We start from the raw sequence: 27,628 nt of genomic DNA on the forward strand, positions 1-27,628 counted from the left end.
GCATTCTGAGAGCGTGTGGAACCTTTTGTTTTCCAGGGATGGCAGAGAGATCCCATTCACCTTTTCGCTTGTGCTCCCCAGCTGTCAAGACAAACCCATTTGTGTTCCGTGTTTTCTGTGCAAGGTTTGTTTTTCAGGGAATTACTGATTCCGTTGGAACCGGTTGAATTAAAGTCACTATTGTAATTCCTTATAGTTGTGTATTTCTATTCCCATTTCTTCTTTACTTCCTAGCGCCATTAGCACCTAAAGCCCATATCAAAGGACAGTAAAGAAACTTGACCAAATCACCCATTTCCCCCCGAATCAAGCGTGGATCAGGATCATTGCAGTCAACAGAGCTCGCTGCAAGGCACTGTGACACGGGAGAGATGCTCATCCGCGTTAACTTTGGGAAAGCAAATGAACGCCCTGGAAGCCGAAGGTTTGCCTCTCATGTTCTCACTGTTACTGATGCCTGTGTTCCTTGTCAAAGCCTTACAGATTGCCAGCCAGGCTCGGGATCGCTTAGCTGCCAGACATGGATGAAGTGGGGATAGACCTCGGCATGGAGCCTGTCCTGCGGGAGCTCTGGACGATCCCAAACGCGTGCTCGGGGCCGTCCTTCCGAGCTGGGTACCCGGAGCTGCGGTGTCCCGAAGGGTCTGGAAGCAGGGAGGGAAGCGGAGGCCCTGACCCGCTGCCGTGTGCGGTCCCTGCAGAACGGGAGGCGTTTTCCCTGTGTAAACCGGCTCCTGTGATGTGTAAGAGGAGCTCACTTCCCGGCCTGGGCTGTGCTGCGGGGTGGCTGCAAGCTGTCAGGCGCTGGAGACCGGAGACGGCTGCGTTCTGTCTGTGGTCGAAGTGATGCTCTGTTAGAATCCGCCTCCCGTGTGCAGCCCTCGGGGCAGGAGCGCTGCATCCTCCTCCTCACCCCGTGTGTGCACCGGGATGGGGGTCCAGGATCCCGGAGCCTGGAACAGTAAAGGAGGCTCCGCTCGGGATGCCGGGGGTGCCTCACTCCATGCAGTGCTGGGAAGCCTGGGAGCAGCATGGGGAGCACCGAGGAACCGAGGGGTCCGGGGGTACCGAAGAGTGCGGACCCTGGGGGCACCCCCAGCCCGGGGGGTTCCCTCAGGCCCCGAGCGCCCCCCGCCCGTCCCCGTTGCATTTCGGCCCGGCCGCCGCTAGGCCCCGCTCCCAGCGCCCCCCCCCCTCCGCCCCGGGCCTGCCCGGCCCCGGCCCCGGCCCCGCCGCGCCGCCCCCAGCTGCCGGGCACGGCCGCCCCCGCCCGCCCGCAGCCGCGCACGCCTCGTCCCGGCTCCGTCCATGGTTCCCGGTGTGACCGGTGCCTGGCGCCGCCGACAGCCCCGCAGCGCGGCGCCCACCGCCGGTAAGGGGGGGACGGGGACGGGGCTCTTTGTGCGCCGGGGCCGGGCCGGGCAGGGCCGGGGCGGGCAGGGCCTGTGCGGGCCGCGGCCCGGAGCCTCGCTGGGCTGAGCCCGGGCCCTGCGGCCGAGCCGGGGCTGCGAGCTCCGGCGGGGAGAGCGGGGGTGCGGCCGGGCCGGGCTCCGGCGGGGCCCGCGGCCGGGAGCGGCGCCTGTTGCGGCCGCAGCCCCGCGGCCTGGCCCCGATCCCGGCGCCCGGAGCCGCCCCTCGGCCCGGCGAGAGGCCCCGCTCCGGCCGCGGGCACCGGGCGCAGGGTGCGGGGTCCCAGCGGGACGTGGCCGCCGGGCACGGGGCAGGGCTGGGGCTGCAGGGTCCCCGCTGCAGGATGGCGGCCGCTCCGCTGCCCTGCTCCGGGGGATGGTTCACGGTGAGCTCCGCACTCGGGGCTCAGCTCAGGGCAGGGACCACGGCCTCGGTGTCGGCTCCCGGGGTCGGGGTTCGCTGTGGACCCCGTAAGGATGCAGGGCACTGACCCAGCGGGCGGCTCCCGGCCAGCGCTGAAACTGACACCGATGGAGAAGGGGCTGAGAGCCGATGGCAGCCCCGGCTCCAGGCAGAGCCGGTGGGAGCCCCGGCTCCAGGCAGTGCTCTCAATGCGGGATGGGAAGGTTCCTTTCTATTACTTTTGAAACAGCATCGGAGTCTCACCTCCTCCTCACACCTCCTCCTGCTGCTGCTGCCTCTGACAGCAAACGTGGGGGACGGATATCCGTGCGGGAATGCCGCCATCCCGGGGTGACCTGCGAGGGCTTTGCTGGGGGAAGCTGTGGCTCTCCGCACCTCCTCCTCCTGCATCTCTAACAGCACAGCCGCTGCATCTGCTCCGCTGAGGGTTTTCCTGCATGTGGGAAGTGTGGAAGTGCCCGAGTGGAGCAGCGAGACCCAAGGGGAGCCCTGCCCCTCTGGGAAGGGAGATTGCTGGTGCTGGTGGTGGGGGAGAGGCAAGCTCTTGGTGGTGCTCATGGCAGAGCAGACCCAGCCCATCACCAGCGCGCTGGGCCTCTCTCATTGCTCTCTGTTACCATGCACCCTGCTCCTGTGGCCTTGCCTTCCCTGCCCCGTTTGACCAGTGCTGTAGTGGGGATGTGCGCGGTGCCAGCAGAGCCCTACACACCATCCATGGGTGCTCCTGGTGCTGGAACAGCTGGTTGCCAAAAGCACGTCAAACACACGGTAAAGGCGCTCGTCCTCTTCCCAGCCTGAAGCTCCCAGGAAAGGTTTGGCTTTTTTATTAAAAATCAGCTTTTCTTTAAGACAGAATGGAACAAAACAGTGTCTGACCCATGCACCAACACCCAGCCTTGTCCCTGACCGGATCCATGCCATGGCTGAGCCGGCTTTGCCCATGGCACTGCTCTGGTTCTCCTTCACCCCAGGCTGATGAGAGCAAGTGGGGCTTCCCAGCATGATAAGGAGTGCTTGGTTCTTATCTGCCTTCACAAACACCCCGTGTGAGGGAGCAGATAACAGGGATGCTGCGTGCTGTGTGCTTGGGAGCTGCTGGCAGAGGAGCTGGAGGTCATTCATGTCCAGTGGCTGTGCCATGAGGGTGAAATCCCAGGGTGGGACCCGCAGGGAGGCGGTTGCTGCTGTAGCATCACGGGGTGCTTGTGGTCAGAGCTGGGAAGCTTTGGAGCAGCGTGAGTGAAGGATGATGGTGATAATTGTAAGCTATAAAGCAAAGCACTGAAGCACGGAGCCCTTTGGGGCTGTGTGAGGCAGGAATGGGTTCTGCTCCGATGCTGTGGCCGGCGTGGCAGCGTCACCGTGGCCAGGGTGTGGATTGATGCTGGCTGGAGCCTTGCCTCTGATTGATGGCGCTGGGACCAGGCTTTCCCCTCCTTGGTCCCTGCTTTGTGTGGTCTGTGGTTCCCTGTGGTCAGCGCAGGAGCTGGATGGGCACAGCAGTGTGTGAGCTGAGCCAGGGCAGGCACGGGGAGGATGGAAGGGGAAAGAAACCTTCCCCAGCTGGATGGAAACACAGGGAATGAGAACAAGGGAACATCTGGGTCTGGCTCTTGCACCACCTCTGATGGGCACGGGGTGGTTCCCACCTCCGGGTGTCAGCGGTTCAGATCCATCAAGCAGCCCCATTGCATCCCCATCACTGCTCCAGCAGTGCTAAAACCCTCCTGTCCCACCAGTGCTGCTGCACTGGGGTACCCCCGTGTCCACCCTGGTGCTGGGAAGGGGGGGGAACACAGGCTGCAGTGCCCCATCCGCCTGCCTTTGATGTGTGTGAGTGGCAGGGCCATTGTGGCCCCTTTGTGCGTCCCTCGGTCCTCGGGGTGCACACAAAACCTGCCATGGAAACTGGAGGAAATGCAAATCCCAGCGCTTGGAAAGTTGTCCTTGTGCCACCGACGGGGAAGGTGTTGGGGCACCCGGAGCTGCTTTTGGGGTGCCTCAGGGTCTTGGCAGCGGGAGGAGCAGCAGTGACTCAGAGGTGACAATGTGACATTGAGGCTTCTTTCCATCCTCTGTTGCCCGGTGACAAAGAAACAAACAAGTGTCTTAATTCCCAGCTCGGAGCCCTGCAGGAACTGTCCCCTCCTTCCACCGTTGTGTGTGTCAGGGCTCTGGCCTGGCCCTGGCGCTGGTGCTGCTGCCTCTGTCTGCTGTGGTGTGGGGTGATGGTGAGCAGGGGGAAGGCAGGCGGCCTTGCCAAAGCACACTGTGATGGGAAGGGAGATAAAATCCACCCACAGATAACTCGGAGGAGCGCAAACGTTTCAGGTCTTCATGTCCAGATGGCTTTTATCAGCAGTGGATGCTCTGGCCCTTCCTTGGGTTCCCAGAGGAGTGTGTGTGGGGATAATGGGGCTGAAGGGGATGGAGCGGAAGGGAGGATGCTGATCAGAGCAATTCCCTGCCCTGGGAGGAAGCAGTAAAGTTTGCTTTCCTGTCTGCTGGAGGAGCTGTAGCGAGGAGCCAGGGATATGAGGCTGGCATGTGGAGGGCATCACCCATAGCAATAATCCCTATAGGGAAGGGCAAATCCTTTATGCACCAATCTGAGCCCAATCTAGGGCTATACTGAACACCGAGTGTTTGTTGATGCTCAAGCTGCAGCCCTTGGATCACTTCCTACCAGCGGCTGAAGTGATGCAGCATGTGCATCCCCCTTGGCGGTGCTTTCCCGCAGCCCCAGCCTGCTTTTATCCCAGGGAAGTGATCCCGGACTCCTGGAAGTGCTGATCCCTGCCCTTGCTGGCTTCCCTAGGAAGGGCACACAGGCACGCTGGTGATGGACCCTAAAGTGTTGCTTATAGAACCCTCAAAGCTCCCTGGCTCCAGTGCAAAGCAACTGGGAAAGGATGGAGATGGGGTTGTACGAGGGTTAATTATTAATTAGTAATCATTAAACAACAGCACAGAAGGAGGTGGGAACGGAAGTGAGGTGGGAAGTTGAAGAAGAATGTGCCCCACTTGCTGTGTGCAGCGGGTGAAGGGGCAGTGAGCAGAGCTCTGGGTTTCCCTCCTGTTGAGGAGGGTGAAGGACCCGAATGCTGCTGAGCTTGAAAGGAGACCGAGAGCTCATCCGAGCACTGTCTGGCTCCAAACCAGGTTAGCATCCTGTGTCATTGCTGTGTGAAGTGTGCTGAGCTGGGATGGAGCAGAAGGAACGGAGCAAACTCAGGTTTCAGCTTTCGAGGGCTTGCTTCTCCCTGTAAGCTGAGGATGGAGGAGCCTGTTCTCATGGAGGGGCCTGATGTATTGTTGTTAACTGAATACCTGTCCCTGGAGAGGGGTAGTGCTTCAAGCAGGTTCTCCTCTGCTGAGCAACATCACCCGGTGCGAGGAAGGACAAAAGACCAGTGCAATTACAGTGTGATGCCGTGTCCAGGACAGCGAGAGGACGGCAGCATCCCATCCTCAGCGCGGCTCCTTGGTGTGTGGCTTGCGTCAGCCGGTGGCTTAGTGACTCAGAGGAAAAAGAGCTCCTCCATTCCCAACTTAATGAATCCCTTTCTTCCTTTCTTCCGTGGTTCTTGGTCTCGGTTTGCAGCGATCCCGACTTGTAAGTGAGGTGCTGAGGCACTGGGGGCTGCAGCTCCTGCCTTCGGTGTGGCAGCAGCATCCTGGATGCTGAGGGGTGGGTGACTGTGTGGGGTGGGTGTCAAGTGGGCATCAGGCAGGAGCCTTTTCACCTTTTCACTGTCTTTATGCCCTGCATCACTGCTGTGCCATGGAGCAAGGGGCTGGGGAGGAGGGAGAAGCAAGTGGTCCTGCTTGGGAGGGCAGGCTGGCAATGGACGGCTTCAGACCCCTGCAGCTCTTCCACCCTCCTGCCTGCTCATCGCAACCTCCCCATCACTGCATCAACCTCATTGCCCCCCATGCTGCCCTCATCCTCTGCCTGGGGACACCAGGAGCTGCAGATGTGGTGATGGAAGTGCAGAACCTTCCCGTGCAGGTCCCCAGTGTCCATGGTGGCTTTCACCATGCACATGGCATGGAACCCTCCTCCTCCTCTTCCTCCTTGCTGTGGTTTAGTGCCCAGAGGAAGCCAGCAGTGCTCACCCTTAGCTCTCTTCACCAGCCCCTAATGGCCAGGGGCCTGTCCTGGTGAATAATTCATTGTCAGCCAGAGTTTTATGGCTAATTTTTGTTTCCATAGGAACCCATGTGGTCCGTAGAGCCTCGGGTGAATCAATATGGGGTTTTTGCCTTCACACATTAAGCACTGTCCCTTAACCCCAGTGGCAGGAGATGCTGGTGGTTGGGTGGCACTTGGTGCCTGCCTTGGTCTTGATTTGTGCTGCCTGTTCCTGCAGGATGCACAGGGCCAGATCCTGCAGCGATGCTCTGCACCACCGGGTCTAATCCCAGTCCATTCCGCTCCATTCCCACTGGGGCTGGAGGGGAAGGGGCTGCCTCTGCTCAGGCTCTTTCCCTGTTTCCCCCCCTCTCATCCTTTAATTTCTTTGACCCTTAACCTAAAATGGCAAATGAGCATTTGTGAGTCAGCTGCTCCAGTTACCAGGGGCCTGGCTTTGCTTTTGCTCACTCCCTGTTAGGTGCTCACTGACGAAATCCAAGCCCAAATTGCCTGGGGGTGACTCCTCCTGCCGTGGTTCCAGCCGCACACCTTTGTCCCTGCAGGAACCTGTGTTTGCCTCCATTCCCTGCTGCTTCCCGGAGCTTTTGTGCCGAGCTGGAGCACAAAGGGAGAAGGGATAAGCAGTTAGAGATGGGTTTGTGTGACATATGGTGTGAGGGCTTTGCATGATGGCTGCGGGGATGTGAGTGCCCAAGGCTTCAGATAGTGGGTAAACTGAGGCAGGGGGATGATGGGTGCAGGGCATCCCTATGGGATGGAGGCAGTGCTGGTACCCGGACCACGCTGCTGTCAGCTCTTCACACCAGGCAGCACTGGCTCCTCATCATTCCAAACAAGCTCTGAGCTGCTTTTTCAGCTGGGACGTGTGTGTTTTGATGTCAGCACTGAAAGCCCGAGGATGAAAGGTCGCTGATGTTCAGCCAGCTCGTGGAATAATCTCCTATCAGCCTCCCTGCTTTCGGCAGCCTCTTGCATCTAATTCCTGACACGTTGATACAAGATCGAGTGGAACAGGGGTGCAGTTAAAGCCTACAAAGGGATGCTGGGTGACTTTAATCACTCACACTTGCTTGACCTATTTTTTTCTTAATCCCTTCCTGGAAACCTTATTTCATGTTTGAATTCCCTCAACTATTTTAGGAATGTCGTCCTACCAAGATCAAATTACCTTCAATGGAACCAGCGCAAGGCAGCCTCGCAAGCAGGCGACGTTTGGATTAAGATCTAGTGCTCCCTCATTAATCCAGGCTCCGTTTGGGGTGGGGGCTGTAATTCCAGCATGGAAAATGGTGTGAAAGCCGGGGATTAGGGTGACACAACACCATAGGGCAGGGGCTGGCATCACCAGGGGGATGATGGCATCGATGGCTGCGGCTGGGCAAGCAGAGAGTGCCCCAGGCAGCAGCACCACTTCTCTTTACCATGGTTATTGTGTGTTTCACAGTGCAGGGCTGGCTACAGGCTCCCCACTGAAGCCATCAGTGCTTGAGCTTGATGCTCGGGGTCAGGACCAGGAGTGCTCCATGGCTCTCCCTTGTCCTCTGCTCCTAAACGCTCTGCAGAGGTACGTGCAGCACAGGCTCTCGAGCAGGGCTGGCTTCTGTTCTGCCCCTTGATTGCTGTTTACTTTGTAAAGGGCTTAAACCCAGGCGTTTTAATGCGGGATGGAACAGGTATTAAAGGGGATCCTCAGGTCCTTGTTTGTTTCCAGGAAAAAAGGATTTGCTCACAAGCAATTTTCCCAGGAGGTGAGCACACACATCCCGATGTGAGGTGGGCAGAAAGGGGGATGTGGGGACACTGTGAGGCCCCATCCTGCACATCCCCAGCGTGTGCTGTGCCTTTCACTTTGCTGGTGGACACTGTTGTGATTTCTGTTCCCATTATTTACTTCCCATCACAGTTTCAATCCAATTATAGGCACACCTGCAGCCACCCAGCATTCCCATTCCTGGATTGGGCAATCCCTGGCTGCAGGCAGAACTCGGCCGGTCTGCTCTGTCCAAAGCTGTCCCTGCTGTTGAGCCTCCCCTCCCCTGGCAGACCTTGTCTCCAGATATCCCTGTGCATGGAAATTCCTCCTGTGCTTCCATAGCATCCCCCAGGGAGTCACTGCAGGCCTGGGCTTGCAGCTGCCAAGCACTGGGGGAGTGCTGGGCTGTGGAGAGCAAGCATTCCATGGAGTCTCCCCCCAGTCCTGGCTGCAGGCAGGGGACCCCACCTCCAGCATGGCTGCAGGGATGATCTACAGACACCGCATGGCAATAGCAGGGGAGAAGGGGCCGGTTCAGCCGTGTTTGAGCAATCCCATCTGGTGCCTGGGCTGCAGCAGACGCTGGGGAAAGGAATATTCCTGTTTGCACTTGGTGCCAAGGCTCTTCCCTGGCGATCCGGTGCTTTTACAGCTGCTGGCTGCTCCCATCCGGCTGCGCTCCTCCCGGAGCTGAGCAACTGCTGTTCCCAGCATGACATGACCGGTCCGACCAAGCCCTGGGATTATCCAGCTGCTCCTCTGCGCCATTCCTGGATGGCTGATGCCGAGCTCAGGCAGCCTCCTCCGTGCTTGCTCCCAGCTGGAACCGACCTCAAGCCTGTCAGGCCATCCCTTGATGTGGAAAGTCCATCTCTGTGAGGTACCAGATGCTCTGCTCCCAGGGATGGGAGGAAGGCAGGATGCAGGACATGCTCCCGCAGGCTGTGCACATCTTATCAGCTCCCTGATGAGCCTCATTAATAGGGTTTCTCAGCCACTGAGGTCTTGTTCTTGGCTCTGGTTCAGTGAGGGTGGATCGGGATTGTGCAAGTCCTTAGCAGTGCACCCATGGCCTGGCAGGGCTGAGCTCCTCCTGAAGAACAGCTTTCGTTTGGTCTTGTTTCATGTGTTCTAAGCAGTGAGCTAAGGGCAGGAGCTGGACCTAAAGGAGAAAGCAGCCCTAGGTGTGTGCCCAAGAGCATCTCGTGCCGTCCTGCTTCTGTGCTGGTGGCAAATCCTACGTGGGCTTTCTCTGCTTGGCTAAAAGCCGGTGTGGCCATGGCAGCTTTCCTGCAGGCTGGATGCTACAGCAGCACCATGGTGCTGGGATGCCACCGTGGCACAGGGCAGCACCGGGACAGCCACGGCCACTGCGTGTGGAGGTGGCTCATGCAGAGCTGTCACCGTGTCCCCAGGGCCAAGCAGTGCCCTCACCCTGCGAGGGCTTACCCAGGGCTCACAGGGGGCACAGGGGCAGCGCCAGCCCCATCAATGTCCCTGCTCCCATCTCGCTGCTCTCCATGACCCTCGGGATGGGGACACAAGCACTTGGAGCTTGCAAAGCCTTTAAGCTCCTCCAGAGATGGGTGCAGCAGAAGGGTGAAGGATTACGCATGTGCCTGGGTCTGGATGAATGAATAACAGCATTCAGGGTCCTCTGCATGACAGCAGAGCAAGGACTATTTTGGGCTCATTAGGAACCAGCTAAAGGAGGCATCTCAGCCTAATTCTGCAAACAGGGGCAGGAGGCGAAGGGAAGCCCGGCCTGCACCCCTGTGCCCTGTGCTCCCTCCCAGGCTGGCACACACACACCAGCTTTGTGCTTTCCTTTTTGGGAAATCCAAAGGATTTTGCTTTTCCTGGCATCTTCCCAGCCCTTCACAGGAATGAGGGCCAGAAACGTGCCGAGCCCCTTCCCCATGCTGGTGGCTGGGGTCCCATTGTCCTCCCCGCTGCTCACCTGGAGATGCTGATGCAGACAAGCAGGGACTGGGGAAGATCCTGCACATACAACTAATGGGTTATCTTTTAAACTAACTCCTGCTGATCAGGGCCTTGATTTGCTCTGATTTTGGCTCATGCCAGTGTAATGGTTTGCGTTTCTCTGAATTACCACTTGCACTTCAACAAATAGGTTTAAAAGCCTGAATTTGGAGCGTTTCATTGCTGTCACCTCTGCCTGCAGCGGCGTTTGCCCATGGGGCACATGGAACCACCCTGCTCTGCGCCTCAGCTTTACCCCACAAGCCCTTCCCAGCAGCCTCTGGATGTACCATGGCTGGGAGGGTCCCAGCAGCGCGATCCCTGGGGTTGTTTGAAGGCAGATGTTCAGCAGAGCTCATTTGGCACATGAATCTGTTGTCCTCTCCCTAAGTTTGTTCATCCTCTGACCTTGCAGTTCGTGGGTGCGATGCTCGGTCACGCTATGGGGCAGGAGCGCTCCCATGCTCATGTCACACAGTGTCAGTGCCTGCATCAGGAGGAGCTGGTCCCTCTCCGGCACGGCAGTGGCCTTCATCCTGGTTAAAGGGAAGACCTGAAATATCCTTACTTGTATCTAATATACTGAACTATTTGACTCAAAGGTCAAATGCCGTGAGCCAACACCCCCCCCCCCCCCCCCATTACTTTATAGATCTTAAGATTTTTAAATAGATCCAGGGTTTTCCAAGCCCTTTTCCTGATTTCGGGGCTGATTTTCCTATCTGGGCTACTGTGGCATTGCTGAGCTAGTGCTTCTCTGCAGGAGCTCTCCTACGTGGACCATGCATGTGTTCACAGTGTATTCCATATGAGCTGTTTTCCCCTGGATGCCCAGGATCTTTCCCCATCCCTTTGGAGTAGCCGGATGCTTTCAGGAGCCTGGATACCCTGTGGATGTGTTACAGCTCAGCTGAAGATGTGGCTAGAGCAGCCATGCAGTACTGCAATTAAAGGTGTGAACAACGCAGGCTCTTTGCTGGCAGGGACTCGTGGTGGCAGAGGAGGAGCACAGAGGAGAGGCTGTGTTTTATTAATGGACTCCAGCAGATTTATTTGTCCTCGGTGAATGGAGCTGGGCTGGGCTGTCGGGATTGTTCCTGCTCCCAGCCTGGCTCCCAAACCAGGAGCGGATCCTGGGATCTGCCGGCATGGAGACAGTCCCCAGTGGAGTGATCTGTTAAATGTGTTTTGTTAGAGAGCAGGGAGCGAGCTGGGGCTTCTGGTGTGGTTTGGAAGCCTCCCCTCATGCAGAGCAATGGTTTTGCCAGTTCTTCCATGCACCCTGTCCTGTGGGATGAGTGAATGCCATAGGGAAGTGGCACTGGCATCATACGTGGCCGAGGGGCCGGGTCTGGGCTGGTGCTGCTGTTTGCATGGGGCTGCTCTTCAGGCCCCTCACAGATCATCCAGGATCACAAAACTCCAGGGAAGGAAAGCGGAGCATGCCCATGGAGCAGGAATCATCCCCCAGCCTCTGGAGGCACCGCAATGCCTCTGGGTGCTGAGCCAGGCAGGGCTGTCCCTGGGATGGGAATGGGGATGAACCAGCACCACGGAACCTTCTCCAAGCTTTCCCATGGTTTTCAAGTGCGTTTTGCTTTCAGCAGCCTCTGGAAGCCCCTTGGAGCAGGTTGGGATGGCTGCGGCTGGGGGAGCACTGGGGATATGGCTGTCACGTATGGCCAGGGGCAGGGGAGAGCCTGGGTGCCCTTCAGAGGTGACTGCTCCACCAATGGCTTTGAATGTGATTATTTCACTAAGAAATGTGCTTGGCACCTTCTTCTGGATGAAATTCCCTGTTAGGGACAGTTATCTTGAACTCCTGCCTGCCATTTAGGAAGAAGCCTTTGGAAATGATATTATGGATCAGAAGTGTTCCTTTTTCAACAGTGGAGTTAATCCAGGGCTGAGTTTGGCCCTGCATTTCCAAATGAGAAGCAGTAGCTGTATAATCTGTTTATGGTTTTAAAGTGAATGTTAATCTTGGATTTGATGGCTCTTCCCAAGGGTCCGTTTCCTGCAGAGTGGTTTAGCCCCTGCTCGGAAACCCTCTTGAGCTCACTCCTTGTGTTTTAAAGAGAGATTTTAGTGCCTTTATAAATACATGTCAGCACCTGGAAATGTAGTACCTGGAGCAGTAATACCATGGCAGGGGCAGATAATACCATTTTTCATATCTTGCAATTCGTTTGCACAGCACCGTGCACAGTGTTTGTACAACATCCAATGCCGGTGTGCTGGTCCTGCTGCATGGATGGGATGGTCCCATGAGGATGTGGTTGGATGGGTCATAGAATCCCAGAATGGTTTGGGTTGAAGGGACCTTAAAGCTTCTCCAGCTCCAACCCCTGCCACGGGCAGGGACCCCTTCCACTGGAGCAGCTGCTCCAAGCCCCTGTGTCCAACCTGGCCTTGAGCACTGCCAGGGATGGGGCAGCCACAGCTCCTCTGGGCAATGGAACTGAACCAGACATCCCCTATGGACACGGGGGATCCCGTGTGTGCTGCATCCCATGGGTGACCCTCTCTATCCCCCGCAGGTGGGAGGATGCTGCAGCGCGCCGGGAGCCGCCAGCCTCGGGACCCTGCTGCCCCCGCCATGGTCCCCACCAGCTGCCGGGGCCGTGCCCCGTGACCCGTGGTAGCCATTGCCCCGGTGCCCGTGCCCCGCGCCCCACCATGACCAGCCTGTTCCGCCGCAGCAGCAGCAACGGCAGCGCCCGCGGCGCCGGCTCCTCTGCGCAGGAGCTCAACAACAGCCGCCCCGCCAGGCAGGTCCGGCGCCTGGAGTTCAACCAGGCCATGGAGGACTTCAAGACCATGTTCCCCACCATGGACTACGACATCATCGAGTGTGTCCTGAGAGCCAACAACGGCGCCGTGGATGCCACCATCGACCAGCTCCTGCAGATGAACCTGGACAGCAGCGGGTGCGATGACAGCTCGGACTCGGAGGACAGCATCCCCCCCGAGGTGACGCATAACAGGGGTCCCCAACACACGGCTATGGGTGGGGGTCCTGGCTCCATCATGAGCAGGCAGCTCAGTCTCATCCTGCCTCGTTGCTGCCTGGATGTGGTGCTGCTCAGCTGGTACAGGCAGGCAGAGATTTGAGTGCCCAGTTCAGCTGGTCTGGAATGTGCAGCCTGGGTGGTTTTGTCTTGGATGGTGCTTGAGGCTCAAAGCCAAACTGCTGTCCTCCCTCCCTGCCTCCCACACCAAAACCCAGCAGAGACCCTTCTGCTGCACTCAGGTTGCAGTCAGTTGTTGTGAACCCAGGAACAGGCCCAATAGAATCATGGAATGGTTAGGGTTGGAAAGGACCTTAAGATCATCCAGTTCCAGCAACCAAAATGTGATGCCTCGTCCCTTGAGAGCAGCACATCCAAATGCCACCAAAAGCCCCCTGATGCAGGGGGACCAGTGTCAGGAGGTTGCCCCCTCCTCTCTGCAGAGGCTTTGCTGCCATGCTTTGAGTCCAGCCCAATAGGGAGCATTTCTCCTGCTCATCCTCACCCCATCCTCTCCCTGCAGATCCTGGAGCGGACCCTGGAGCCGGACAGCTCGGACGAGGAGCCCCCTCCTGTCTACTCCCCTCCTGCCTACGAGAGCCAGGCCCTGGGCAGCCGCTACCCCCGTGCACCTCCCACCCCACCACCCAGGTGAGCCCCCAGCCCCATGCCTCCTGCACCCTGTGTTGGTGCCTGGGGGGCCTTGCTGTGTGTTAGCCCCCCAGCAAGGGGGCTGTGGCAGCTGTCTGTTAGGGTCGGGCGAGACAAAGCCGAGGGACATGAATGAAGCTCACAGCTGGGTAAAGGATCCCCACGAGGCCCTAAGAAGGGAGCAGCTGTGGGGCCTGGAAGCTGCTCCAGCAGCCTTTGGAATGGCAAAAATCAGCTCCTGGGGTGGGGAGCGCTTGGCTCCGCTCAGAAACACCAGGTGCCGGCAGCCGGGGTCCCTGCACCTTGGGCTCTTGGCACCAGAGACCTTGGTGCGGTGCTGGGGCTCCACAGGGATGGTTTCTGGGCAGGAGAAGGGAATCTAGCCTGGGAAGTGATGGGGTGAGGCTGGAAGAGCAGCTCCCAAAGATTCCAGACTCGCTAGGAAAGCCTTCTGCTCTCCAGAGCTGATGCTGCTGGTTTGGGATGGGAGCTGTTGGTTCCCAGGACCGCCGGTGGAGCCAGGCAGGGAGCTCGGTGTGTCCTGTGCCCTGTGCTAAGGGTTTTCCTTGCCAAAGGCACTGTCTGTGCTGGTCCCACAGGACGGATGTGCCAGGGCCTGGCAGCACCCCAGTGTCCGGGCACTACAGGAACTGGAACCCACCGCTGCTGGGCAACCTCCCTGAGGATTTCCTGCGCATCCTGCCCCAGCAGACTGCTGGCACCCAGGTGAGCCTTGCTGCCCTTCCAGCCATGGTGTGCATGGAGCACCAAACCCGGTCCTCAGCCACGCTGAGCTGCAGTGCCAGCGCTCTGAGCCATCTGGGTACCGGCTATGGATTAAACTGGAAGTCTTGGAGTGCATCTTCTTGTTCAAGGCGAGACTGAAGTGAGCAGAGGATTTGCCCTTGGGAAGCCAGAATCCCCATGTGCTTTGTGGTGGTTTCAGAGCCACAAGGCTTGGGACTGTGGGTGCCTTTCTGCCCACAGCGGGCAGCACCCAGCTCCGCTCCAGGCACATCACATCCCGAGGGTGTTCTTTGGCCCCTTTGCAAGTGGGGTCAAGACCCTCCTGCCACAGCAAGGGACTTGGGGGGCTGCCGGCCTCCTGCCTACCCCATACATCAGCTCCTCCCTCCCTTTTTGGCTCCAAAGGCAGCCTGCCACGTTTCCATAAATGATTGCCCTGCAAGTTGAGCTTCACGGGCTATATTACCTTTCTGGGAATAGGAACGTGCTGGTTCCTTGGGCTCAGGGGGAGGAGAGCAGCAGCTGCCCTTTTCTTTCCCCAGTAATTGTGTGCTTTTGCTTTTTATGGCTCTCTGAGAGCAGCTACAAATCAGATCAATAGTGTAGGTGAGGAGCAGGCAGCTCTGCTGCTCCCGAGGTGTGACTGCCCTGGGAGCTGGCGGAGAGCACGAGGTGCTTCCCACAGGGATGCTTGTCAGGGGGAAATTGCACTCTCTGCTTGTTAGACAGGGGGGAATAGAAGCAGAGGTAGTGGCTGGGACCCTTCTCGCTCACCTCCACCCCAGCTTTGGTCTTGGCTTAACCCCATGGTTTTAAGTCCTAAATCTTTGCAGGTCTGTGCTCTGCAATGGAGGCACCAGTTCCATGCTGGTCTCGGAGCGAGAGATCCCTGTTCCCATGTGGGATGTCTGGCTCTCTCCTTCTTTGTCCCCTTTGCAGCAGCACCATCCCGAGCGCAGCCCAGCCAGGGAGGACGATGCCCTGAGATGCTGGGTATAGGAGGGTGCAAACGGCCAAGCTGAGCCCGGGGCTGTGCAGGCACCAAGACCATTGACCAACCTGTGTCATGTTTGCTCTGCAGGGCTCCCCTGGCCACCGGCAGCCCCTGCCCCGGGGGCTCAGCCCTCGGGCCCAGGGCTCTCTGGAGCAGGAGCGGCGCTGGAAGCAGTACCTGGAGGACGAGCGGATCGCGCTCTTCCTGCAGAACGAGGAGTTCATGAAGGAGCTCCAGAGGAACCGGGATTTCCTCCTCGCCTTGGAGAGAGGTGGGAAGGGCAGTGATGTGGCAGTGTGGCTCCTGCCAAAGCAGAGCCAGCGCAGGATGGGGCTTGGTGGGCTGCTCGTGGTGCTCAGCTGCCTGCTGTGAGGCTCTGCTCCCCATGCCCACTTCTCTGGCAAAGCCCAGCAAAACCATTGAATCCTGAAATCCTTTGTGCTGGAAGGGACCTTAAAGCTCCTCCAGCTCCAACCCCTGCCATGGGCAGGGACCCCTTCCACTGGAGCAGCTGCTCCAAGCCCCTGTGTCCAACCTGGCCTTGAGCACTGCCAGGGATGGGGCAGCCACAGCTTCTCTGGGCACCTTGTGCCAGCGCCTCAGCACCCTCACAGGGAACAGCTTCTGCCTCAGAGCTCAGCTCAGTCTCTGTCAGCTTGAAGCCGTTCCCCTTTGTTTTATCCCTGTGTGTAAAGATCCATAGCAAGGAGCTTCAGAAATGCCCTCCAAGCCCAGCCTGGTTGCTGTGCCCTCCCCATCTGCTGCTGGGCAGAGCTGCCCTTCCCCTCCCTGGCACTGCTGCCAGCCTGGCCCTCTGCAGCCATGGAGGAGAGGGGATCCGCGCTGTGTGCACTGCCTCCGGGCTCTGACCCAGCTGGTCATGGGCTTTCTGTTTTTCAGATCGCTTGAAATATGAGTCAAAAAAGTCCAAGTCATCCAGTGCTGCCGTCAGCAGCGACTCCGGCTGCTCCTCCGTGTTACCAGGTACCCTCCAAGTTGGATTTGAGCATCACCCCTCGGCAGCGGGATGCTCCACAGCTCCTCTGTTCCCAGCCCTCTGCCCTCCAAAGTGGCTGTGGGGAGGGAAATTGGCTGATCCCTCCCTTCTGTCATCCCTCTGCATGGGAGAGGGGCTGGTGGGTGATGGCTGATGCTGTCCTCTCTATGTGCAGGTGCTCCTGCATCCTGCTTCTGCCCAGTCCTGCATCCTGCTTCTCTCCATTCCTGTGGTGGGAGCTGGGATCCAGTTCCCAAGGGTGTCAAAGCCCTGTCTGGTCATAGCCAGAGGGGGGGATTGTGCCTGGGAGGTGTAATGAGTGTTCCTGGGTAATCCTGATTAACCTCAGTGAGTGGAGCAGCTGTCCAGAGTCACCCCTAGAGCTGGTGTCCATCAATGGCCCTGTTGGTGTGACAATGCTCCAGCCAGACCCATGGTGCTCAGGTGCACCCGGACCCGTGGTCTTAGGTTACATCCACCAAGGGTCCCCTTCCAGCACCATCCCTGGTGTGCCTATGCCCTTATCCTGCCTGCTCTCGCTCGGCTCCGCTTGTGGCAGGGCTGGAATTGGGTCACGGCAGCGATCCCTGTGGATCCCCCTGCCTGCACACACACTGCAGTGACCAGATGGTTGCCTTCCAGGTGATGCAGCCCCCTCTGTGCCCAGCGAGGCCGGCGGTGCCGTGTCTGACGATGCCTTATTCAGAGACAAGCTGAAACACATGGGAAAATGTGAGTGGGGTTTGGGGGCTGGCACCGGGATCCTGCCAGGGATGGAGGGGAGGTGGGAATGGGGCAGCAGGAGAAGAGCCGGCAGCATTGAGGGGTGATCACCCGAGCTCTCTGCTCTGTGCATCCCTCATAGGGGAATGCATTTTACAGCCCTGGGCTGGTGCATCCCCATCGTGTGGTGCTCCCCTCCTGGCCCTCAGCAGTGGCAGGGAGCTCTGGTGCTGCACAGCAAGGCTGGGTGCGGGCACAGATGGGAGATGGAGGCCTGGGTCTTGATGCCCCAGTTCTCCCCTTTCCATGTGCCCCTGGTGTGGGTCATGGCAGTTGAGGATGCAGGAGGAATTGCTGGGAGGGGTTTGTGTGAATCCTATCAGAGCAAGCCAAGGGGTTGCTTAACTCTTCCTTTTCTGATCCTTTCCTCTTAGCAAGTCACAGCCCCCTTCTCCCATCACAAAACAGACCGAGGTCTTGGGGCAGTTTGTGTGGGCCCACTGAGACACTGGGATATGTGGGTCAGTTGTCGGTGGGGAAGGTCATGAAAACCCCACTGAAAGGGTAAAAACATCAGCCCCCCCCCCAACCAGGGACCAGTGTGTCCCCTGTTGGGGACAGGACCTGGCTCTGAGCATGGCAGTACCTGGGAAAACCCAGAGCATCACCATAGGGTGCAGGGATGCAGGCTGCTCTCACTGCCACCTCCTGCCCATCACCCGTGGCAGCTTTGGGCAGGGGTTTGGGTGAGACCCTCTCGTGTCTGCTTCCCCCCAGCCACGCGCAAGAAGCTCTTTGAGCTCGCCAGAGCCTTCTCCGAGAAGACAAAGATGAGGAAATCGAAGAGAAAACACTTGTTGAAGCACCAAGTGTATCCTGCAAGGCAATGGGAGCTGGGGGGGCTGTGGGAGTGCCCACACTCGGGTGTTCATGGGGACTCCCTATGGCTGTGGTCTGGCCGGAGCCTCTGGCTGGCTCCCATGGCTGGGCCATGGGCTGGGAAGGGCAGGGGTGGTACCCCGGCCATGTCCTGGTTTTCCTTAGCAGAGAGCACAGGATGGGGACAGCAGCTTCCACAGCAAATCTTCTCGATGATGTCGAGGGACATTCATGTGGTAAGAAATGGCAGATGTGGCACGTGGAGCTGTGTGGGCTGTGCCCCATGCCATGGCTCTGCTGGAGGTTCCCATCAGGAGCATGGCCACCACTGCTCTGGGTTCATCCCTGCTCCCATGTGGCTCTCCTGTGGGATGTGTAGCCTTGGGGTCAAGTTATAGTCCTGGCAAATCTGCCCCTGTGGGCTGAAACCTCCTCCTAGTGTTCCCAGGCACGTGCTGACAGCCCCAGTGTCCCAGTCACTGGGAATTGTCTGGGTGAGGAAGTCCAGGTCCCTCATTGCTGGAGCTGGGACCATAGTGCCGTGAGCGGTGTCCTGGCATGGAAGCAGCTGTGGCTGCCCACAGCCCCATCCTGATTCTTCCTTTCAGATGAAGACTTCCAAGTGCGGAGGCAGCCGCTCCGGGAGGAGGAGGAGATGCTGAAGGAAGGGCAGTAAATGGTGAGAGGCACCTGGGGATGAGGATGTGAACGGTCCCATCCATCCATCTGTCCTGGCTGCTCTGGGTTGGGACCAGAGCGTGTCCACATGGGGAGAAGCAGCTGGTGACAGCCCCATGCAGCTAAGGCTGAGCATCTCCCCATGCCTCCCCTTCTCCTCCCCTGCAGGTCCCAGCGCTGGGGTTTAGTGCTGGCACAGAACGTGCCCAAAGCTTCAGGAGAAGATGGCTGGAAAAGGAACAAAAGACACCCACCAAATCCCGCAGAGTTTTGGCTGCTCCCCCTCTGCTGCTGTTCTCCTCGGAAGTACAAAGCGCTGAGGCTCAGTTTTCTTACCCGGGGTTTGGAAACGACTTCTATGTAGCAAATCAGCCAAAAAGGAATCAAAATGAGGATCAAGGCAGGTCGGGAGCTGCTGTGAGGAGCCAGTGGAGCTCCGGCTTGGGAGGAGCAGCGCGAGCGGCGGCGCAGGAGGAATGGGATCAGTTGTACTAAGGAGGATGTGTTCCATGTGGGATCTGCTTGGCCGGAGCACTCCTGACCATATCTCTGTAGCGATCTGGTGTGACTTTACTCTGCGCACCCAGGAAGAGACCAACACAGAACATGTGAGAGGGAGAACCTGCAGCCGTTGTCTATTCTTGCTAGGAGTAATGAGCGGAGATGCGGATCAGGCGATAGTCAGATGATATGTAAATTGCTTCTAAAAGGAAAGGCCTTCTTTTCCTAGGTGTTTTACTTGGAATTAAACCTTTGCCTTCGGCATTGCTAAAACTGCCTTGAAGTTACAGACGCTTTGTGCCGGTGGGGCAGCACCAAGGGCTGGACTTGGCACCGGTGTCACCCTCGCTGCCGAAGCTGGACACATCCCATCGGGAGCATCCTGCTGGTGGTGATCCTGGCTGCCAGCAGGGTCCCCATGGCCCCGGGGATGCCCCTGCCATAGGTAAGATGCAGATCCCAAGCTGAGGCCGGTGGTGTTTGGGCACAGAGGGGTTGCACAAGGGCTTGTGAGCGCCGCCGGGTTTGGGGCTGGCCCAGTGGCAGGAGCATCCTTCCCTGCGCCCATCCCAGGCTGATTGCACCGTGGGGCTGGCAGGCGGTGCCTGAATCATTGCAGCTTTCAGGGATGCTGTCAGGCTAAAAATAATGATGTCAACAGATTCCTTCCCTGTGTAAGTCATGAGCCTCAAGGCAGGAATCGCGCCCGCCGGCACATTTTCTTCTCCTTTATCGGCAGAAGCTGTTGACTGCTAAAGGCAGGAGGTGGCTCTAGACGCGCCTGTTTCGCTTCCTGGCTCCTGCAAAGCAACACAACTGTTGTGAGACGGGAGCTGCGAAGGTGGCAGACGCAGGCACCCAACCCTCCAACACACATGAAACTGTTTTCCCTGCCTCTCCATGGGGTTTGGTAACAAAAGTCCACATTGCAGGCGCTGGCTCCCAACAGGCTCCTTTTAACCCCCCCCCCCAGCCCACACGCCTTTGAAGTGGGTGCCAAGATTCCATTCCCTGTGAGTGGTGCAGCCGATGCACTGGGATCAGTGGGGATGCGGGTGCTTCACCCTCTCCCTGCTCCCTGGACCCAAGCCCAGGGTGTGAAGGGTGAGGGCAGGATGCGCTGGGCTGGAGCACTGCAGGATGCTTGCAGCTTCGGGTTCCCTAAAAGCAAAGCAGCCCAAGTCGCACCCACTGAGCCCATCCCAGTGTCAGTGCCTGCTCCTTTCCTTTGGAAGGAAGCATTGAGGAGCATCCCTCGAGTCACGGCTGCTTGGCCAGCAGATTAGAGCCATCCCAAGCCACACTGGCCTTGCCTTGGCATGTGCAGGCTCCAGTGCTGGAGCTGCACCGTGCATGGCAAGAGATGGGTGTCTGGAGGGGCATGTCCCTGCCTGGCTCTGTCTGCAAGGGGAAAGTGTGAAGCTGGGAACAGAAGGTTTTTGAGCCCCTGTGTGGGACTTTATTCCCAGCCTGACACTGATGGATAGAGAGGAGGGGCTCCTGCCCTCCCCTCCGCGGGCTCTGGGGTCTATAGGAGGCTGCTGTTGCTCCCTCCCCTTCCAAAGCAGCTTTTCTGCATATTTGGAAGAAAATCAAGCTTGGAACCGGCTCCGTTTGTCCGTGTTCCAGCTCCTCTCAGCTACCGAGGGCTTAACTCCCAGCACAGTTTCCATGAAGGCAGGAAGCTCCAACAGGCGCTGGGGCAGGAGCCCAGGCTCTGCTGGGAAGGGAATTCCACTTCTCCCAGACGAGGAGGTTGTTGTGCGGGCAGGAAAGCGCCTGTATCCCAATGATTCCAGCATCCCTGGGTGATTCCAGCGCTGCCGAGCCCATGGTGTTTGCTGTGCTCCCCATCCTCGGTGCAGGATAGGTGCTGTGGCTGCGGAGGACCGTGGTGAGCTCTGGTGCTGGGCAGAGCCACGTTGCACATCACGTCACAGGTCAGTGGTGCTGGGCCTGACCCCTGGCTGTAACCACAGCAAGGGCCTGGTGGGGAATCCTCTCCTGGGTCCTGGGTCAGTGGATGCAGCTTTGGAACCCCACTGGTGTTTGGTGGTGGAGAGGAGCCATGAGGCTGCCTCTGCTCCTGCCTGGGGCTGAGCACATCCCCAGTGTCCATCCTCTACTCCCTGCGATGGTGCCCAGGACCTGGAGCCTAGGGAGAGAACAGGGAGAGGAAGGGAGAGGGAGCTGGAGCACAGGGATGGGATGGATGCCATGCATGTGGTGGGTACGAACCCGTGGCTGAATTCCATCTACCCTGCCAGCAAAGGTTTTGTGTCCATAGATCCATAGGTTTGGGTTGGAAGGGACCTTAAAGCTCATCCTAATTCCCTGCCCTGGGCAGTGATGCCTTCCACTAGAGCAGGTTGCTCCAAGCCTCATCCAACCCAGCCTTGCATTGAGTGGGTCTGACCACAAAGGGTCCTGTGCCAGCACCAACCTGTGTGCCTCACAGGGGCTCGGGGATGTCTTTGCTAACCCCCTCTAACAACTCACCCCCCTTTGGTCCCCAAGGTGAAGCCTCTCTGAATGATGCCACTCCATTTGTAGCCATTGCAGAGCATCGGGGAGGCACAAAGCATCATTGGAATGGAGGGTGAAGAGGGGTTGGGTTTGTGTCCCTTACACAGGAAATCATGAGCTCTAACAAGTAGAAAAGCCACTGAAACCGGCTCGGAAGCCAAAATGTGTTTGTGACATAAAGATGGTCAATCCTCGGTGATGTTTGTGTCACTTCTGTGCAAAATGGGTTAAACAAAGCAGAGAACTGGGTGATGTTTGTGAGTGTTGCTACTTCAGGGTTTATTTCCATACGTGATTCTTTTCTTACAGATGTTTCATAGTAATTCATACAAATAAAGCCCCGTTGTACTCTGAACACTCGGGGGCGTTGTGCTTTTCTGCTCCCGTTTCTTTCCAGGGGGGAAACAAAGAAGTTGGGATGGGGAGGGAGATGCCAGCTCTAGCCCAGCTCTAGCTCTGCCCCTCATGGCTGCAGGTGCCCTGGCTCGTGTCCTCCTGCTCCTGACAGTGCTGAATTCATATCCAGTGATTATCTTATGGAAGCGGGTGCTGTGGGATACCCATCACTGGTGAGCTGCTGTCTCCATCCAGGAGCAATTCCAGTTTCCACATGATTCAGGAGCAGGTGGAGAGGGCAAGAAGAGCACCGGTAGTTCATGGAGAGCCCAGGATTCAGGTAAAGCCCTCGCACAACTGAGGATGCTCTGGGCATCCCTTTCCTTCCTGTACCACCTCCACTGTCCCCATGCTGGAGTTTCAGCCGGGATCTGATGCTACAGGCTTTGCTGGGATCAGAGGCTGGAAGGAGGAATCCATCCTGACACCCGCAAGTCCCTATGGAAGCTCCCAGCTTGCCCATGGCCAGCAATGCGTGTGGGAAGAGCGGAAAGGGAAAACCACTGTGGTTCCATTCCGAATGTATGGAGCCCCTCGGGGCAGTGTGAGTTTGCTGTAAGCTGGGTCATCAGCTCTTGCACAAGCCAAGGGGCAACCCAGCTCCTTCAGTGTTTCCTGATGGGATGAAACACGTTGTTATAATGAATTAGTTCTGCAGTAGGATGGGATTGCTCCTGCAGGGGCTCATCCCAGCATCACTCCCATGGGGAACTGCCTGCTCTGTGCTGGGATGGGCTTCTCCTCCCTTTCACATTCCCTGCAACAGGCTGGAGGGGGAAAACCGGTGGGAAGCTCCTTGGAAGCTCAAAAGCAGCACAAGGATGCAGGGATGAGGGGTCTGTGCTGGGTGTGAGGGAAGGGCAGGTACCCCTCAAACCCCACTTATAGGAGCTGCCCTGTGTGTCCCCAGCCAGCATCCAGCCCCTCCATCTCAAACCCTTCATTTTGGGGACTTTCAGCCTGTCCGGGCTGTGCTGTCATTGACAAACACCCACCTGGGCATCCTTAGCAAGGCAGCATCTTCCCAGAGGAGCAAGAGCCATGGGGACTGCTCCACTCCTCCGTCTCCCCCTGCCATGTGCAGCCCGTGGCTGGCACTGACAGGGCTGTGGTGCTTGTGGAGCATCCCCCTCACTCGCAGGGCTGAGGCTGGAGCCTCTTTCCCTGCACAAGCAGTCCAGGAGCAGCCCAGAGCTCCCCATCCTCACGTGTGGCTTGGAAAGATTCCCTGCGGAGGAAGGGAAAAGTCAAGGAGTTCCTGCCTTAAATGCCAAAAGCATCTGGATGCTGGAGGAGCCCTGGATGCTCCTGCCAGGGCTTTTCCAAAGAGCTGGAAGGACCGAGGCCTTTAAGCAGCTCGGATGAGGCCTGGAGCGGTCCCAGCAGTGCCTTTTGAATGATGCTCTATGGGGAAAGGCTATTTGGAACCCGTGTATTAAGAAGCCCCGAGGTGGGATGAGGGTGAACGCTGGAGGTGTTGGCGCTGGCACAGAGGAGCTGCGGTGGGAATGCACTGCCCCCTTCCTTCCCTTCCCGAGGCCGGGAGATGGGAGCAGGGATGCGCTGTTCTCCCTGCTTAGCTCATTCCTAAGGAAAGGGCTGCACCTAGTGACCAGGCACCGCTCGCTGCCGCGCATCCTCCCGTCGGGATGGGGGAACGCGGCTCACCGGGAGCAGGGATGGGGCTGCTGGGTTAACAACCAAGGTGGAGAACACAGGATGGGCTCTGTGCTGGGCACCTCCTGCGCCATGGTCAGCGCAGGATCAGGCCATGAGCTCCTCAGATAGGGCTTGTACAAACCATGGTGGCAAATCCCATAGGGATGATAGCCAGCACCAAAAGGTGGCCAGGGGAGGGGGCTGGTTGATGTTAAGATCCTTTCCAACCCAAAACCATGCCATGGTTCGACGGTCCTGCTGCTGGTGATGGTTTGTAGCTGAATGTCACCACTGGTACCCAAGCTGCACTGGGGGCACAGTGGTGCTTGTGGGACAGCAGATGTAAAGTGGAGAGGATGAGCTCCAGATTTCGGGAGCACCGTTCCTGCCTATGGAGAGAAACCCCTTCCCTGAGGCAGCAGCATCCGACGTGTCCCCGGCCAGCGAGGGTGCCACCGGCTCCTCCTCCCCTCAGCACCGTGTCCTGGCCCTGGGTCACTGCAGCGCCTGGCACAGCCCCAATGGCTCCTCCAGAGACCCTGTCCTATGGAAGAGGTTCCCATTCCCATATCCCTCAGCCCCCAGGATCCACGTGCTCGCGTTAGCGCAGGGCGCTGGCCCTTTAAATAGAGGGGAGGGGGCACAATCCGGCTGAGCCGCGCTCGGCCATCGGCTGCCGCTGCCTGAGCGCCGCCTTCCACCGCCGCCCTTCGGCCATTGGCTGCGCGCCCTGGCGGCGGCGCGTGGCGCGTTTCCACTTCCGGGTGTGAGGCCGGGCTGTTGCTAGGGCGGCCGCGTTGCTAAGGGAGGCCTGGCCAATATGGCGGGGAACCGGCTGCACAAGATCGGGAGCGTGTTCAGCCGGTGCGGGCCGGAGCGGGGCTGGGGGGGGGGGGGGCGGGGGTGTGAGGGAGGTCTGTGAGCGGTCTATGAGCGGTCAGTGAGCCCCTGTGTCCCGCAGGACGCGGAACCTGCTCCGCATCGGTGTGGTGAAGAAGCCGCTGTGGTTCGATGTGTACGCCGCCTTCCCCCCGCGGAGGGAGCCGCTGTACCGGGTGCCGCGGCCGCGCTACGGCCGGGTGCAGGATGTCATCCGGAGCGTCTTCTACCCCGAGGATGAAGTGCGAGCGTGAGTGAGCCGACGTGGCCGCCGAGCGGGGCCGGAGCCCTCCCCCATCGCCGGTGGGAGATGTTCGCTTCCGGCTTATATGGCAGAGAAACGGCTTCGTGCCCTCATGCCCTGGGTTTGTAGTCGCTGGTGGAGGCACCGGAGGCACAGGGTGCCCGGAGCCGCTGGGGCTGCCCCATCCCTGGCAGTGCTCAAGGCCAGGATGCGCACAGGGGCTTGGAGCACCCTGCTCCCAGGTGTCCCTGCCCGTGGCAGGGGTTGGAGCCATTGGAGCCAACCCAAACCATTGTAGGGTTGTTAAAGCAACTCAGAATGGTGGGAGAAGCATCTCTGCATAATATAATAGCTATGGGAAAAGGAGAAGTAGTTACGTGAGTACTCCTCCTTACAGCCTTGCAGAATTAGCAATGTTCTTCACTCCAAAGTATCACTTGTAAATGGTTTGCAAAACTAAACTGGTCTTTTTCCTCAAATAGGAGATTTTACAGAGTTTATGGCAGTGGCCCAAGACCTTTTGACCTGTCACAATCACACTACAAATCTACGTGCCAGAGGTAACGCTTATGTATGAATGAACTGGAAGTACTCCTGAAGCATCTCCCGTTCCCCCCCCAAGTGACTGAAGCACAATGGTGTTGAGAGTAAAAACTACAACCCTGCCGTGTAGGTTTGTTGAGAAATACAATGAACTGAAGGAAGAAGGGAAAATTGAAGAGGAAAAGTTGTTTGAAGAAACGGGAAAAGCCCTTTTAGCCAGTGGGATACTGCTGCAGAGAAGAGGGACGGAGAAAGTAAGGCTGAAATATTCATTATGTTTATGATTATTCATCCTGTGGTTCTATCACGTATTATTTGGCCAGTGGATTAGGAAACTTCATTTCCAGGCCCTTAATGTTGAGTTGGTGTGAGTGGAACTTGCAGCCACACAGGCCTCATGGTTGGGATGGTCTTGTTCTTCAGTCTGGATCCCAGAGTGGAATTTCTTGCCTAAATCTTGCAGTTTGGGTGGTTGTGGTTTGGTTTTTGGGGGGGATTTTGGGGTTTATTTTCTTTAAAGGTATTGAAGGAGAAGAAAATAGCTGTCCAAAAGAGCTCTCCACGGTGTTCTGCTACTGCTTTCTGTTTTCTTGGGTGTACAAGAGAGGAACCGGCTCCTGGGCACATGGAGTCTTGTTCCTCCTTCCTTCAGGCAGATGTCAGGTAACCCTCAACATATCACAGGGTAAAAACAACCTGAAGAAGCTTCTAGAACAGCCCAGGAAGCAGAGCAGAGCATGGCTGCTCTGTGAGGGGTAGGAACTTGCCTTGTTACAATTGATTGCCATTTCTTTGGAGAATGCTGTCCTGGGAGTTGAGTACCCTGAAAAGGAGCTTAAAATTGTTCAAAATTGAGCTGTTAACATTCAAACTTCATTTATTATTCTCCTTTGTAATACACTCTCCATCCTCCTCATCGCCAGTGATCTCTGGGCCAAGTCTCTGTACTGGTTTCCTCAATAAGAGAGGCTGCAAGGACAGAAATTGGGTCTGGTTAGAGTGCATTGGCTGCAGAGCAGGTGGAAAGGGAATCACTCTAGGTCATCTTTTTAGCTTGAGATCAGCAGTCTCACTTAATATTTCTTGCCCTGTGACACCGTGACACTGCTCTCTCCCTTCACAACAATTTAAGCTTGAATTGGAACTCTTTTTATCAGCTTTTTTGGGGCTGGGGTGTTACCATTCATTGCTCTCTGCAGCCACACTTCGACAGAACCATTGTGTGACTGTTTCTCTCTTCACCTGTAGGTAGCACACCAGGATCATCAGGATGCTGAAACCAAGGATTCAGGCTTACGCCTGCATCTCAAAACTGTGTTGGAAGAGATGCAGGAGAAGAAGGATCAGGAGGGGCAGACACCAGAGCCAGCAGAAAAGCAGAAGGAGAACCCCTTGCCCTAAGGGCTGTGCTCTTGTCCTGTGCTGCTCAGCTGCAGGATGTGCCCTGGAGCCAGCATTCTGCCTCCACAACCCAGCTTCTATGGGATGAGTGGAATATGCCTCAGTTGTGGAGCTCTGGTGCCTTCCCTGACTGTGTATGTGGCACACCCTGTATGTTTTTCCATCTCCCCATTTGTAAAATCTGGAGATAATAATTATTTTGGGGGGGTTAAAGACTGTTCTTTCCAATTGTGAGCTGGAAAACATGAGTCTAAACATGTAAAATTAAACAATTGGAAGTTCTGCCTCTTCGGGTGTCTTATTTGCAGTAGGAAAGATGTTTCTTAACTTCTTGCACTTGATGGGCCAGGCCTAGTGTCAATCCTGCTGTTGGAAGTGGCAGGTACCATTGGCCTGATGCTCTCTAGCAGCTGCCTCAAATGTCCTTTTTGTAGCTCTTTATGGAGGAGAGTTGTTGTTAATATAAATGTTGTGATAAGATCTTCCTTGTCCATCACCTGCTTAAATTCAGCATAGGATAAAGTGCAACAATACCAGGTAATTTGGACCTTTGCACATTTATAGTGACTTAATGAAGTTGGTCACCTCCAAAGTGTTACAGATGCTTGCTGTGGAGGAAGTTGAGTGCTGCTGCACGACAATCACAGAAACCTTGGTATAGAACAATGTAAGGAAACAATCCTACAGGGATTCAGAGCTGATTGGAAGATCTTCCCATGCCTGGGAGATCCAGGGCCTTGCTTTTTATTAAGGACTTTTGGGTTATGTGAAGCCCATTTACTGCTTGTGGCTTTCTCTCCTTTGTGTATTTCCCATTTTAAAAGTCCAAACTGCCGTCACCACCAAAACCCAACAGGTAAAGTGATGCCAGATCTCTTCTCCACCCCTTTGTCTGCCTCGCCCCTATGATGGAAATGGGGCTTTTGCCTTTTGGTTTCGTGCCTTTCTTCCAGACGCAATTTGGTTGCTTCTCTGCAACACAATTTGGTGACTGCTGCCGTGGGAGGCAAGAAAACTGTTACCCAAAAAGGATTATACAAAATATGATACAAAAAGGGTTTCTGTGTTATT

At 57.2% G+C, this 27,628-nt stretch overlaps 2 protein-coding genes across 2 annotated transcripts; both read left to right on the top strand.

The window, feature by feature from the left end:
• Positions 1 to 1,269: 1,269 nt before the first annotated feature.
• Positions 1,270 to 21,790, top strand: CUEDC1 (CUE domain containing 1). The gene is made up of 11 exons (XM_034069066.1): positions 1,270 to 1,372; positions 12,269 to 12,701; positions 13,263 to 13,390; positions 13,990 to 14,116; positions 15,219 to 15,402; positions 16,032 to 16,115; positions 16,771 to 16,860; positions 17,629 to 17,722; positions 17,908 to 17,966; positions 18,339 to 18,409; positions 18,577 to 21,790. Exons 2-10 carry the CDS (start codon positions 12,408 to 12,410, stop codon positions 18,404 to 18,406), a joined length of 1,128 nt encoding a protein of 375 aa, XP_033924957.1. The 5' UTR covers positions 1,270 to 1,372; positions 12,269 to 12,407; the 3' UTR covers positions 18,407 to 18,409; positions 18,577 to 21,790.
• A 2,447-nt stretch (positions 21,791 to 24,237) lies between these two features.
• Positions 24,238 to 26,845, top strand: MRPS23 (mitochondrial ribosomal protein S23). Its single transcript, XM_034069097.1, has 5 exons — positions 24,238 to 24,354; positions 24,452 to 24,619; positions 25,096 to 25,173; positions 25,287 to 25,410; positions 26,405 to 26,845. The coding sequence occupies exons 1-5, from the start codon at positions 24,311 to 24,313 to the stop codon at positions 26,555 to 26,557; spliced, it is 567 nt and encodes a 188-aa protein (XP_033924988.1). The 5' UTR covers positions 24,238 to 24,310; the 3' UTR covers positions 26,558 to 26,845.
• The last annotated feature ends 783 nt before the right edge of the window (positions 26,846 to 27,628 follow it).

Source organism: Melopsittacus undulatus, chromosome 13 (genome assembly GCF_012275295.1).
Source record: "Melopsittacus undulatus isolate bMelUnd1 chromosome 13, bMelUnd1.mat.Z, whole genome shotgun sequence".
NCBI classification, from domain to species: domain Eukaryota; kingdom Metazoa; phylum Chordata; class Aves; order Psittaciformes; family Psittaculidae; genus Melopsittacus; species Melopsittacus undulatus.